At 49.7% G+C, this 14,081-nt stretch overlaps 1 protein-coding gene across 3 annotated transcripts; it reads left to right on the top strand.

Moving 5' to 3' along the window:
• Positions 1–318: 318 nt before the first annotated feature.
• On the top strand, positions 319–13,501 carry Kcne1 (potassium voltage-gated channel subfamily E regulatory subunit 1). Of its 3 annotated transcripts, none has more exons than XM_029470774.1 (3): positions 319–381; positions 2,156–2,446; positions 12,828–13,501. In XM_029470774.1, the coding sequence occupies exon 3, from the start codon at positions 12,857–12,859 to the stop codon at positions 13,253–13,255; it is 399 nt and encodes a 132-aa protein (XP_029326634.1). In that variant the 5' UTR covers positions 319–381; positions 2,156–2,446; positions 12,828–12,856; the 3' UTR covers positions 13,256–13,501. The 3 variants fall into 3 exon arrangements, with proteins under 3 accessions (XP_029326634.1, XP_021041321.1, XP_021041322.1); XM_021185662.2 differs by lacking the exon at positions 319–381 and adding an exon at positions 1,933–2,008; XM_021185663.2 differs by lacking the exons at positions 319–381; positions 2,156–2,446 and adding an exon at positions 2,881–2,923 and having other exon boundaries at positions 12,828–13,491.
• The last annotated feature ends 580 nt before the right edge of the window (positions 13,502–14,081 follow it).

Below are 14,081 nucleotides of genomic sequence, written 5' to 3'. Positions count from 1 at the left end.
TCAAGGGCCAGAGGCATTCCAACTCCCTCTCTGCCCTTTTTGTTTCCTGGCTTCCACATACTGGCTTTGTTCAGCCATGATACATTGTCCCACCACACAGGCACACAGCAATGGGTCTGACCTAGCATAGAGAGAACCTTTTCTCTTGAGAGGTAATTCTCTCAGGTGTTTGCTGAGGTAATGCAAAGCTACCTAGCCTGGACAACAATGGAGAGGCCAAAGGACAGAGAATGCCCAGCCTGATACAGGAAGGACACCAGTTGAACAGCAACCACAGGGAATGACCAAGCGCCATGTGTATACACTGAAGACTTATGCTAACTCTCTTAGCATCGGAGAACGAGCGGAGCCGGGAGAAAGCAGAACTCCTAGATCTGAGAGGTGATGGGAAATGGTTGGTTTGCGGATGTCACACTCACTGAAGTAGGGGCTTCTGGAAGATGATGCTGACCCTGCTGCGAGGACAGGGACCATATCTGTCATGACTTTAGTAAAGGATCAGGGAGAAAGGAGGAGGAGGAGGAGGAAGGGGCTCTGGTACAAGGTCATTTGAAGGGTATGGGGTCATATCTATTGTACCGAAGAGAAGGGGTAAGAATGAAAGGGTGAAGGAAAAAGAGAAAAAGATGGGGGAGGCTGTCCCAGCTCAATGGGGGTAGAGCGTACCTCACGGGTCCCGGCTCACCAAGGGTGGAGGACGCCTCACGATGACAGATGGGATGCCAAGAGCAGCCTTGCAATAATAAACAACTCATTCTGTGGGGAGCAGAGAGAACCAGGAAGAGAGCTGAGAACACTGCCGAGAGCAACACTACCTTTCTGGAACGGCTCCCATTCACAATGCCCAGGGACAGGAGGGAGGCGTTATCCCATGCCCTGATAGACTGATCCAGGCAGCTGGTCCAGTCTGGATTGTGTGTGTGTGTGGAAGGACCACAAGTAAGTGCTTGGCAGGATAAACACACTGTTTCCATCCGTCATCCCCTTTCCCCATCTGCTGGACTCTGGCTTTGGAAAGATGGACAGAAGGACACCACACCCACATAGCACAGCACAGAGGAGACAGAACTGGGGATGTTCAGGCTGAGTTGATGGATTTTATTTTCTCTGGAGTATGAATGGTTGTAGAAGGTATAGAGCTGAACCACGGAATCCATCTTGGGTGACCCCCAGCAGCCAATGCTGATCTCGGGTGTTGTTTTCCTTGCTTCCCTTTGAAACAATGTCTCGCTCTTTGTAAATCTAGGCCTCTCTCTCTCTCTCTCTCTCTCTCTCTCTCTCTCTCTCTCTCTCTCTCTCTCTCTGTTTTTCGAGACAGGGTTTCTCCTATAGCGCTGGCTGCCCTGAACTTTGTAGACCAGGCTGACCTCGAACTCAGAAATCTGCCTGCCTCTGCCTCCCGAATGCTGGGATTAAAGGTGTGCACCACCACTGCCTGGCTACTAGGCCTGCCTTTCTCATGAAGCACTGTAAGATACAAGATGTGGAGCCAGGTGTGATACCGCATGACTTAAATCTTAGCACTTCAGAGGGAGACACAGGTATCTGTGAACTTGAGGCCAGCCTGGTCTACACAGAGTGTTCCAGAACAGTCAGAGCAACATAGTGAGACTCTGTCTCAACAAAGAGACAGATGAAATCCACATTATAACCAACCCACTAGGCGGCATTTTGCTAGTGGCTTCATTGGATATTTCACTGAGAAATAACTTTGTATCATACAGGCCCTAGTTTAATTATCAATTGTATTTATTTATTTATTTATTTGGCTTTAGGCATCAAGATTTTAATTATTATAAATAAAACTATGAAGAACCTTTATATCCTTAAGACTTCTCTAAACTCAGTGCCCCTCTTTGGAATAGATTTCTCAGAATAACATTACACGTCAAAAGCCAGAGGCAGCCTAGTGCTCTCCACTGTGCTCAGTACCTGGATTCTGCCACCCACACGGCCACAGCTCCCCATCTGCCTTTGTCAACAGGAGTATTATCTTGGAATGTTGCAGGTAAGCCCGTGGGAGGGCCTTCAGTTGTAGCCAGTTGTCCCCAGGAGCCCATAAGGGCTGCGGTCCTTAGAAGTGATCAGATGAGGAAGACCACCGCGGGGTGGGGGTGGGGGAGCAGTGACCCTTGGCTGTGTCTTTTCGCTGTAGGTCAGAAGCCTGCCTCTGTATCCCATCTGCCAGCCTAGCCTTGCCCTTTCACCGGAGCTGCCCCTGCTGACTCACACCTGTCAGGCGGGTGGGCAACGCTATGAAACTGACCAGGAAGTCACCTGAGCAACTTCAGAGCTTGCTCCTGCTGGGAGAGAAAGGCCGGTTCATACTTGCCTGAGAACTTCAGAGGTGGCGCCAGGGCTGGAGTTCCTCCAGCAACTGACTGCCCACAGCAGAGCCCCGGCCGTTTAGCTACCTCTGCGCCGTCCATCCAGGACCAGGCACCCAGTAAGTAGATGCTCAAGAGAGCCTTGTAGAATAGCCGCGGAGCCACAGGGGTCCAGCAGGGTGTTAAGATAAAGGGATCTGGAGAGGCTCTGAGCCATCTCTGAGTGCACGTGTTTGGAGCTATTTAACAGGGTGTTTGTCCAGTGCTGCCCCGGTCTGTCCTCCTTATTCTCCCACAGACTGTCTGCCAGCCCTAAGCCCACCTGCTGGAGTCAAAGTGTTTCCTGCCCTTGGGGCTGAGTGCAGCGTGCAGCGTGCAGGGTGCAGGGTGCAGGGTGGGCTGGGTAACTTCAGAGACCTAGGCTGGCAGATAGCGAGCCAACCCGGCTGGAAGCCCCAGGGCTCTGTGAGGCTCCGCCCATCCAAAGCAACATCACTTGAGTGCCTCTGGGCTTGTCGGTCCTAGACCCCGGCACACAGGCACACACACCAAGGATACCGCTGCACACACCAGGCTCCCTTGGCCTCTAGACCCAGGTAAGTCAGGGGCTCCTGCCTTGGCAACAGGTACCCTGCTAGGACCAGTCTTGACCTACAGGCAGGCACACAGCATAGGGGGGCTGGGAGGCAGGGATTTAACTTGTAGCCAGTCCCCTCTCTGCCTGTCTTCACTTACAGGAAAGTTACAGGAAAACATTCTGCTTTTATTAGTAGCTCAGTGGTATTCTCAGAGAAAATTTGGAAAATATCTAAAAGCATCAAATGAAAATTAAAACCACCATCCCCAGTCCTCAGCCTTAAAGAGATTCCCCACCCCCAACTCAGCAATACTTGAAGCACACCAGCCACAAAGAACCTGATTTTATTTCTATTATTTATTTATTTATTTATTTATTTTGATCAGGAAGGTTCATTGAGTTTTGGATTTTTTATTTTTTTATTTTTATTGTTATTTATTTATTTATTTATTTGCCATGGGAAAGGCACGGGATATGGAAAACATGGTTGATATCTGATAATGGTTGCAGTAATGCGGGAATGGGAAGCTTCTAGAAGAAAACCAGGTGACAGCTATGGTGTGTGCTTAATCCCTAATCCCTACTGCCACTGAGGTAAAGAGCAATTAGGGGAGGGAGGGCCCTTTGGGTCCTCTAATGCATCCCCTTCCCTGGGCTGTCTCTGTGTGGACTGATAGCTCACTTCAGCACAGGAAGCAATGTCTACCTCCACAGAGTAAGACTGTAACCAATTGTAGCTGCCATTTGTGGTCCCCGATGGGGCCTTTGCTAGGTTCACCATGCTGCTCTTGATTCTTGGATACAATGTGAACTTGACTGAGGCCCAACACTTCTGCCTTCCTTGCCTGTTTGGTTTTCCCAGTCAATGAGGAAGGTACCACAAATCCGCAAGGAAACAGTCCTGGCACCACCCTACAGATCCTGCCTTTGATGGTGGATTAGGAGTCATTTCTAAAAGCATAAGCTCTTGAAGGACCCCGGAGAGATTCACCCATGCCACCAGTGTCTCTGGGGGTGAGCGGCTGCCTGTGTGGTCGCTCATTCTGAGAGCTGGATGGAACTCGGAGGCATCTGTGCATTCATGCATGGAGGCATCCGTGCATTCATGCATGCACGCCTGCTTCTGATGAATGATTACTGCATTCCCACCAGATGCAGATTCTGTTCCAGCTGTTCTGGGCAGAATGAAAAACAGCTCACCTTGCAGTGGGAAGGTGAACATCCAACAGCACGCACAGTAATGAAGAAAACTACACTGCATACAAACATACAATGCTATGGGATAGGATTGTAGGGTGAGCATTACGGAAAGTCAAGGTGCCGGGCAAAAGTACACTGCACCAATAATCACCTAAATCTTTTTAGAGATAAGGTAGTGAGCCATGTAGATGAAGAGATTGTATCATGAAAAAAATCATAAAAATAAAAACCTATAATTTTTAACAGGAATAATCTCACAGGCTGCTCCCCAAATGCAGTGGTTCTGGCTTGAACACTACGGGTTCCCTCCCTTTACATAGAAAACCCTTCTCCTACTCTGGGAGGGAGAGACTGGCACCATGAGGGGCTGACAGCCAGTGTTCTCACTCTTTATCATTCCGTCTAGCCTTTGAAGGGCCTGTAGCATAGATATGCCCTGCACGTGCTCTTGAAGAGAGCAGGGACAAAGGCCATTGCGGGGTTATTTGATGTTGCCTACAACCCTGTGGTGTGTGCACTATGCAGTCAGGGTAAGCTCATCATCCCGCGCCTTTAGAGGGGGAAACTGAGGCTCCCTGGTTTTACCCGAGTTGCTGAGTACAGTTCCTGACTCCTCGCTTTAATACATCAGCTGTCATATGTCCTTTATCCAAAATTCTCATACTCCTCCCTCCCTGAATCTTCTGAGCATTTCGTCCTGTTTGCCTTTCCAGTCTTCACACGCAGCCTTCTGTCTGTCACCCATGGGAAGCTCTGGGGAAGCCAGGGGGAAATAGGACCAGATTCAGAGGCTGCAGCCTCCAGGGAGCCAGGAGGCGACAGACCTCCCAATCTGGCCTCCCAGTCTGAAGGCAGTGGTTCTGGGTCTCCACACTTAGTCCTTGAGAAGCCCTGTCTGCCTCAGCCGCCCAAGGAAGGCCGGAAGGCCACGGTATAGCCAGCTCGCTGCCTGGAGGGCCTGGAGACCCCTGTCGGCTTCTTGCTCGATAAGGGGCATACATATGAAGCATATATGTCTCCAGAATTTGGACATGGGGTTGAAATGAAGGCACTAGCAATAGACAGTTGCTTCCAAGGTCAACCGGTGTGAATTCTAGGCTTGGCCAAGGTCACAGTCACTCAGATCCTCCTGTGTAGAACTGACTTTACACTCATCCTACTTCTTAAAATACAAGCCAAATGCTTCCGTGACTCTGCCCCCGAGGCTTGCTGAGGAACTACCTCAGAACCCTGTCACTAGGAACAAGAATGTACCCCACTCCACTGAGGTAAGGAGTGACCAGGGGAGCGCTCTCTGGTTCATCCAAACCTGTATGGGGCAGGGAACAGTCCGCAGCTCTGGCTGTGGACCACCCCCTCCAATTGTGCCTGTCTATCTTGGAACTTAAACTGCTAGAGAAAGCCTTGCCAGGTGAACCAGACACCAAGTCCTCAGAATGTTGCCAGTGCTGGAAAGGCTCTGTTCAGGAAGCTTCCAGACTGTTATCAGTGCTGATAGGTAACATAGCCAGAGCACACAGGCTGAGGGCAGCATTGCAGATGGGTGCACCAGGGGCCACACGGGCTCCACTCAGAGACATTCCGTCCCACCCAGCCATGGGAGCCCCATGTCCTGAGTGACTTGGGACCTGAAGCTCTGGGTCTGAGCTTTCCAGGAAAAACCACATGTACACTATTCTAACTGGGGACAATGCCCCTGCTTCAAACCCTAGCATCGTCAGTGTCAGTGACAGTGTGAGAATGTCCAGTCCAAGCTGAGCCCCAGGTTAGCTGTGTCTGAAGCTGGGCTGTTCCGGTACCAGTGACCCAGAACCATGGCTCTCAGGGCAGAGCTGTCTGTGGAGTCCTAAGGACGGGGTCAACTTCTAATAGCTTAGGGAACATTTAGGGAAGAAGCCAGTCCTCACATGTGAGACCCAAGTGTACCCGAGAAGTGGCTGGTTCCCCAGTGCCTTTGAGTCTAAGGAGTCTGTCTCCTCTGTACAAGGTCCTGGGAACTCCCTTCCCTGTCCTGGTAAAAGGGGAGCCTGTAGATAAAAGATTAAATCTCTTGGGTTTTGCCAAGAGAGATAACCTTGGGGCCACTCATCACAGTACTATGGGGCCCAGTTCTCTGTAAATTAAAATGGTTGGATCTCCACGGGGCCACTGCGCAGTGTGTGCTTTGACCCTGTAATGGAAGTGAACTTGGAGAACCTGACATAAGTGCCCTAATGGTGTGCAGATTGAACCGTGCCTTTTCTACCAGGCCTGTCACAAGGCCACTGACTAACTCATTTGGAATCCTCAGTATTGGAAATACACAATGACCTGCAGGCTTTGCTGGGTACAGAGAGCATCAGCAAAGGCAAGGCAATGCATTAACTATAAAGAACAAAGTTTCCATAAACTTGGAGAGTTGGGATTTGAAAAGGAAGCAACCAGGCTGGCTTTTCTAGCCTAGCCCAAAGCTAATCGTGGTTTTAGGTGCCAGGGTGAGTTAACATGAGCAAGCAAAGACGGCACGTTCTGGGGGAGCATGCAAGGCCAAGTAAGATCTGGCAAACAAAGACAGTGTGGAGATTCCGCCACGGCCGCCATGATTTATGTCTTAAACCTTTAACTCTGCCAGGTGTTCTGCAGAAATGAACCTCAGTCTGTTTCCTAACTGTCCACTGTGCAGCCCAGATGCCTCCACCCCGACTGCAAGATGTGCCAGTTGGGAGTACAGAGGTCTGTTTGGGACAAAAATATCCAGGCTGAACAATACCCAAGGAGTTCATTTCCGGCCAGGAGTATAGCTCATAGGTAGTGCGGTCATCAGTATGCGCCAGGCCCTGGGTTCAATCCTCCTGCAGCATAAACTAGGTGTGGTGACCTAATCTAGAATCGTGGCACTGGGGAGGTGGAGGCAAGACCTTTGGGAGTTCAAGGTCACCCTCAGTACACAGAGAGCTCAAGGCCAGTGCAGAACTACAGGAGACACTGTCAAGAGAAAAAAATCCTTTCTACTGTCCTGGAAGCCAAGGTCAGTGGTTCAACATCTGGCTGGAGACATCTTTTGGTGCTATCCATGGTGGAAGGTGGAAGGAATGGTGGGGAGGTTGACCAGTCCTGAACTGTTCATTTAAAGGCCCCATCTCTCAGCACATGCTCTGGGGACACATTTAAACCATAGCAGGAAACTTTTAAAAAGTCCAGTGCCAAGGTGGGGACGCAGAGCCGTACCATTAACGTCTCAGGGGTAGGATCTAGGCATCATTATTCCCTGAGCTCCACAGAATTTCTCAAAGCTAGTGGGCCTGGAGCCCAGGGCAGCTCCGGGGAGTCTGAAGACATTTGACAGGCAAATTTCCAGTCTCCACCTAAGTCTCAGGGGTGCAGAAGCCCCTGAGGTGAGCAGTATAGCAGGCACTTCTCTATGATCTTCTAAACTATGACCCTAAGAAGACGAGGGAGGGTGTGTGGGCCCAGGGGGCGTTGAAACAGATGCTTGGGTCTGTTTCTTCTGACCACAGAAATTTCCATCTGGTTTTAAGTAATAGGTCTTTTTTAGTAAACCCTCAAGTATAAATTAAATACAGAATTGACTCTGAAATTAGTTTCCCGTGTGGAGTTATTGATTCTAAACCAGTTAACATATGTTCCCCCACATAGTCACTATAAGAACTCCCTGACAGCAAATGGTGGCTGCGTTGCTAACTGGTTATTTCTTTTGGAAATAAAATGATAACCATCAGTACCGAGCCCATTCTTCTCTGTGGCAGGGGCCTGAGCCTCCCTTAACGGTTCCAGGCGCGTTGGGAGGGGTCACTGTGCTCTGAGTGTTTGATGCATTAGTTTCCAGAAAACTCCTGCCTGATCCCCTGCTCAGGATGGGGCTAGATTTCGGCTTTGTTGAGGATTCGGAAGTATAGTGTGCCTTCTGGCCTTCTCACCCCTAACAGGCCTCTGCCCACACTCAAAAGGCCAGCGATCTGAGCAAGGAGCTTCATTTCTCAGTCCAGAACGCCTGAAGGGAACCACCGTGCCAACCATGGCGAAATGAGACCTAAACCTAAAGACTGAGTCTTGGAGGCCATGTGGGAAGGAAAACCCAACGACCTCGGAAGACCCAGTGACCTCCTGGTGTAAGCCATTTTCTATTGTGAAACAAATGCCTGAGAGACAACTCTGGAAAGATTTACCTTGGCTCACACTGCAGAGGTTTTGATCAACTCTTACTTGGCGCCCGCCATTGCTTGAGTCATGGCGAGGCAGAGGCAGAGCATTGCACAGTTAAAACTGCTGACCTGCTCACCTCAGCCTGCAGCCAAGAAGCAGCAAGGAGTGCAAAAAAAAAAAAAAAAAAAACCCTTTGACAATGACCCACGTTCTTCAACTCAGCTTCATCCTCTACAGTTGCAACGCATCCTGTTAGTCTGTTCAAATTTTGAATTCACTTATGGACGGAACCATTGATTGAGTCAAAGCATTCATAATCTAATCACCTCTGGAAAGATTCTCCCAGACATACCCAGAGGTGTGCCTTGCCAATATTCTAGTGGTCTCTCAGTCCTGTCAAGTGGGTAGCCAAGACCAACCAGCCATACCTGTACTCAGGACCACTAAATGTCAACCAGCACGCGGCGTGTTCCATGCTTGATCCGTGACCAAACAGCCTGGAAATGTGGGTGTTGGGTTCTCCTGTTTTACCGAGAGGAAAGGACACAGCCAAGAGAGGCTGGGGAACATTTCTAGGATCATGTGTCCATGAAGTTACAGAGCCGGAATCCAAAGTGGGAGGCGGGAGGCCAAAGTCTGAGCACGTTCCGCCCCTTTAAGAGTGGGTTTGGGGGCTGGAGAGATGGGTCAGCGGTTAAGAGCACCGACTGCTCTCCCAGAGGTCCTGAGTTCAATTCCCAGCAATGACATGGTGGCTCACAACCATCTGTAATGGGATCTGAAGCTCTCTTCTGGTGTGTCTGAAGAGAACAATGGTATACTCATATACATAAAATAAATAAATAAATCTTTAAAAAAAAAGACATTTACAAAAAAGAGCAGGTTTGGGTGAGAGACAACTAAAGCTCTGAAGCTAGCTTGATGGTCTCTTTTAATGAAAATAAGCAGGTTTTAGAGAACCAGGCCCTGTGTGGAGGACAGTATTACATTTTGATGATAAATGTTTACTAAATGCTCAATAAATGTTCCTGGGTAGCTCTTGTGCTGCTGTGGACCAGGCACCAGCTCAGATGAGTAGAGATGGAGTCTAAAGATCTTGACTGGGATGAAGTTGGCAGCGTCAATCAGAATGATGCTAGCCCAGCCCTATGGACCAAAGAAGGTCTCAGGAACAAAGTGTGAGCTGGGAGGGGGGGGGTCTCATTCTTCAAGTATGAGTAACACATTGTGGAGCCGGTATGAACTGGGAATGGGCAAAGACACGAGGACAAGTGGAAAGTTCAGTGAAGGGCCAGAAAGACTGGAGGCATGGCTCCTGAGGACAGTGACAGCAATGGAGGAATGGAGCTGTGATCCTCAAACTCAGAGCCCATCCACAGCTGTGCTCTGGACAGGCCATTTCCTTCTGAAGATAACAAGGGATAGATGAAGACCCTCACTTGGGGCTGCTATAGTAAGATTTGCTGCGGTTTTCATGTGGAGACCATGGCTGTTGAGCTCAGCGAGACAAAGGAGGGGTGCTGATGGGATGCAGCTGGAGTTCTGTGTCAGAGCAGCCTGGGAATGGCCAAAGGGAAATTTTGATGAGCAGTGTCTCATGGCTCTTGTGCTGAGACAGGAGTGCTGGGGTCAAGGCCATGTGTATGATTCTGAAGGAGCAGGTGTGGTCAACCAGGGCAAGGCTGGCCGGAGAGGGAGAGCAGGGGAGGGGGTGGGGGCACTAACAGTCAACTGTGGCGTGTAGAGCAAGGAGGCCTCAGAAAGCACTAAGCATCTTCACCTGGGGCTGGGTTCAGGTTCATCTTTAAAAACAATTTGTTGAGCCGGCCGTAGTGACGCATGCCTTTAATCCCAGCACTTGGGAGGCAGAGGCAGGCAGATTTCTGAGTTCGAAGCCAGCCTGGTCTACCGAGTGAGTTCCAGGACAACCAGGGCTATGCAGAGAAACCCTGTCTTGAGAAAACAAAAACAAAATGATTTGTTTATTCTTTTTTTTTTTTTAATTTATTTAATGTAAGTACACTGTAGCTGTCCTCAAACACACCAGAAGAGGGCATCAGATCTCATTACGGGTGGTTGTGAGCCACCATGTGGTTGCTGGGATTTGAACTTCGGACCTTCGGAAGAGCAGTCAGGTGCTCTTACCCACTGAGCCATCTCACCAGCCCGATTTGTTTATTCTTATTTTACCTGGACTGGTGTTTTGCCTGCAGTGTGAAGGTGTCAACTCACTTGAAGCTGTACTACAGGCAGTGTGAACTGCCACTTGGCTGCTGGGAATTGAACTCTGGTCCTTTGGAGCAGCATCCAATGCTCTTACCCACTGAGCCATCTCTCCAGCCCCTCAGGCTCATTTTTAAATTAAGCCAGTTCTACAGAGAAGTAGCTATAGGTCTAACCCAGAGTGAGCTGAGCGTTCTGGGTTGATGGTTGTCCCATGTCCCAGGGATGATGTTGGTCAATGTCACAGTCCCCATGCTATCTGGGGGATGCTGAGCTGCCCTGGTGTTGTTAGGCTTTCTTTTCATGGTGATTCTGGCCAGAAACTGTGTCCCAAACATGCCTTTGCCTCTAGCTACAAAAGTTGCTCAGGGGACCTCATGGGCATATTCTACTTGGCTGCCAGGAGATGCCTAGGAGATGAGGTTGGACCACCCCAAACCTGGCAAACTCCTAGTGGTCATTTTTGAATTGAACTACACATCTCTAGGTTTCTGCTTCCAAACAGGAGAGAGGGGTAGAAGGTGATATTTACCCCACACCCACCCCAAAGGAATATAAGTTTTCACTCATCAGTGATCTGATGGTCACCTAGGGAGGGTTCTTAGGACACGCAAAATATCTGACAGAATCCTATAGTTACTCGGAGACACTTCTCACAGTGACCAAGCCTGGGAGTTCAGATGAGAATTCATCATGTCAGGAGTGATGTGTTCTTCAGGGGCCCATCAGTCACTCACTGGAGGAGGTGATCGGAGAAGGGAGGTTAGCACGCTGACTACCTACCTACCAACCAGGTCCTCAGATTGGAGTGTTGGAAACTCAGCACACCTTCCATGGGCTGCTACATTATAGTGTTTGTCTTCCACTCAGGGAGCACGGCTGCTCTAAGAGACGTCCACGGAGAAACAGCTCCCCCACCCCCTAGATCCAAGTACCGTGTGCCTGCATGGTTTATAAGGAACAGAGCTTTGTTTGTGTCACAGTTCTGAAGACTTCCAACAGTGCGGTATGGTCACGTGTCAGAACACGTAAAGTGCCTTGTACTATACCCCGATGTGGCAAGACAGAGCAAGGTAGCCAAAGATAGCCCATTATATCCATGAACAAGTGACTGGATAATAAAGGCCCTCTGTCAATAACACACTCATCTATAAATGGATTCATCTATTCACAAGGGCCAGCATCCTTGTGACACAATCACCTTCAGTAGTCTTTCCAACATGTGGACTTTTGGGGACACGTTCCCACTATAGCAACCACCCATTGCACATTCCATCCAAAGGTGCCCTGACAGCCCCTTCGGCTGAATGGTTATGGTAACCACTGTAGTTCCTTGTCTGTTGCTGTGATAAACGCAGCGAGCACCAATAGCCTATGGAAGAAAGAGTTCTCTTGACTTACGGTTTCAGAGAGAGAGTTCATAATGGCTTGGGAGGGAGGCGTGTCGGCAGGCAGCCAGGATAGGAAACTGAGAGCTCACATCTTCATCTGCATACAGGAAACAGAGAGTGAACCGGAAGTGGCCAAGTCTGTAAGCCCCCCAAACCCTCCCCAAGTTCTGTGTTTCCTCCACCAAGCTGTCACATCTTAAAAGTTCTGCAACTTCATTCTGCAGACCCAAACTCACAGGGATCCTCCTGCCTCTGTTTTTTTCTGGTGACATTTTTATCTTGTAAAGGTTTTTAAATTACCTTAATTAATTTATTTTGTGTTTGTGCATATGTATGTGTATGTTGGGGGGGGCGGCACACATGTGGAGGTCAGAGGTCAGTTTACAGGCAGGGATAGAACTCAGGGCACCAGGTTTAACCAGCACTTTCACCCACTGAGCTATTTGCCAGGCCATCTGCTTTGTTTGTTTACGGAGTGAGTGGCCAGCATGGTTTTCTTTTGTAGGGGGAGTGGGCAGAGAGAGAAACGAGTGTTTGACAGGGGTTGAGTGTAAGGAAATGCATGCGCAAGCAGCAATATTAATGGACCGTAAAGTCAGTGATAATGGGAAGAGGAAAGAGAGCCAATGAGATACACGGCTCTGTATCATTATGACACACGACATGGCAATGTGAACTATGACAATGAGACTCATCCCAATGGCCGCCTGCCAGAGAGCGGGAGGACAGCTGATTGAGCCACCAACTGATTGACAGACCAGTGAGACTCCTGACAATACATGCCATGGGAGGATGTCTGCTCATGCCTGCCACCTGAGACGCTAAAGAATCGTGTGCATAGGGTGGGAGGTAGCCAATCAGGCAAAGAACCGTGTGCTGGAATTAGCCAATCAGGCTAAGAACTGTGTGGACGGGTGGGAGGTAGCCAATCATGCCTTTTGATTCTAAGTTGCATTTTCCTTTCAGGAGTTTTGCTCTGCATCAGGGGAACCTTGATGCCCAGGATGAGCCTGTCCAATTCCACGACTGTTCTGCCTTTTCTGGCCAGGCTGTGGCAGGAGACAGCTGAACAGGGTGGCAACGTGTCAGGCCTGGCTCGTAAGTCTCAGCTCCGAGATGACAGCAAGCTGGAGGCGCTCTATATCCTCATGGTGCTGGGCTTCTTCGGCTTCTTCACCCTGGGCATCATGCTGAGTTACATCCGATCCAAGAAGCTGGAGCACTCACACGACCCTTTTAACGTGTACATCGAGTCAGATGCCTGGCAGGAGAAAGGCAAGGCCGTCTTCCAGGCCCGCGTCATGGAGAGCTTCAGAGCTTGCTATGTCATTGAAAACCAGGCGGCTGTAGAGCAGCCTGCTACACACCTTCCTGAACTGAAGCCATTGTCATGAACTCCACACCCTATAGATGACAAGCAGATCTTTCTAGTCGCACGCCTACCATAGTCTTTATTGTAGGGGCACCACTGAGTTTTGTGAAAGACTGTGAGGGGTGAATTAATGACACCAGTTTTCTGAAATTGCATTCTTTCTATAGTAGACAATAGATTTATTTTGCAGCGCCTGTCCTTGTCTTTGTAAATCTTGCAGGGTCCCAGACAACATGGCTTCTGAGAATACAAGCTGAGTTTCCCCAAATCTCTCCACATTAGCTGTGTCATGTGACTAAGTTCTGATGGGAGACATGGGCATGATGAGTCCAGTTTGTAAGTAGGTTTTGAAATGGGAAGGTTGTGCTCTCCATCCTCCCTGTCCTGGGAAGGTTGTGGTCTCCATACTCCCTGTCCTGGGAAGTGTGTGCTCTCCATCCTCCCTATCCTGGGAAGAGTGTGCTCTCCGTCCTCCCTGTCCTGGGAAGGGTATGCTCTCCATCCTCCCTGTCCTGAGAAGGTTGTACTCTCNTGCTCTCCATCCTCCCTGTCCTGAGAAGGTTGTACTCTCTATCCTCCCTATCCTGGGAAGAGTGTGCTCTCTGTCCTCTCTGTCCTGGGAAGGGTGTGCTCTCCATCCTCCCTGTCTTGGGAAGGTTGTGCTCTCCATCCTCCCTGTCCTGAGAAGGTTGTACTCTCTGTCCTCCCTGTCCTGGGAAGGGTGTGCTCTGTGTCCTCCCTATCCTGGGAAGAGTGTGCTCTCTGTCCTCCCTATCCTGAGAAGAGTGTGCTCTCTGTCCTCCCTGTTCTGGGAAGGTTGTGCTCTCCATCCTCCCTATCCTGGAAAG

Source organism: Mus caroli, chromosome 16 (genome assembly GCF_900094665.2).
Source record: "Mus caroli chromosome 16, CAROLI_EIJ_v1.1, whole genome shotgun sequence".
In the NCBI taxonomy this organism is placed as follows: domain Eukaryota; kingdom Metazoa; phylum Chordata; class Mammalia; order Rodentia; family Muridae; genus Mus; species Mus caroli.
Note: the sequence above shows the minus strand (reverse complement) of the source record. Positions and strands in the feature narration are given on the sequence as shown.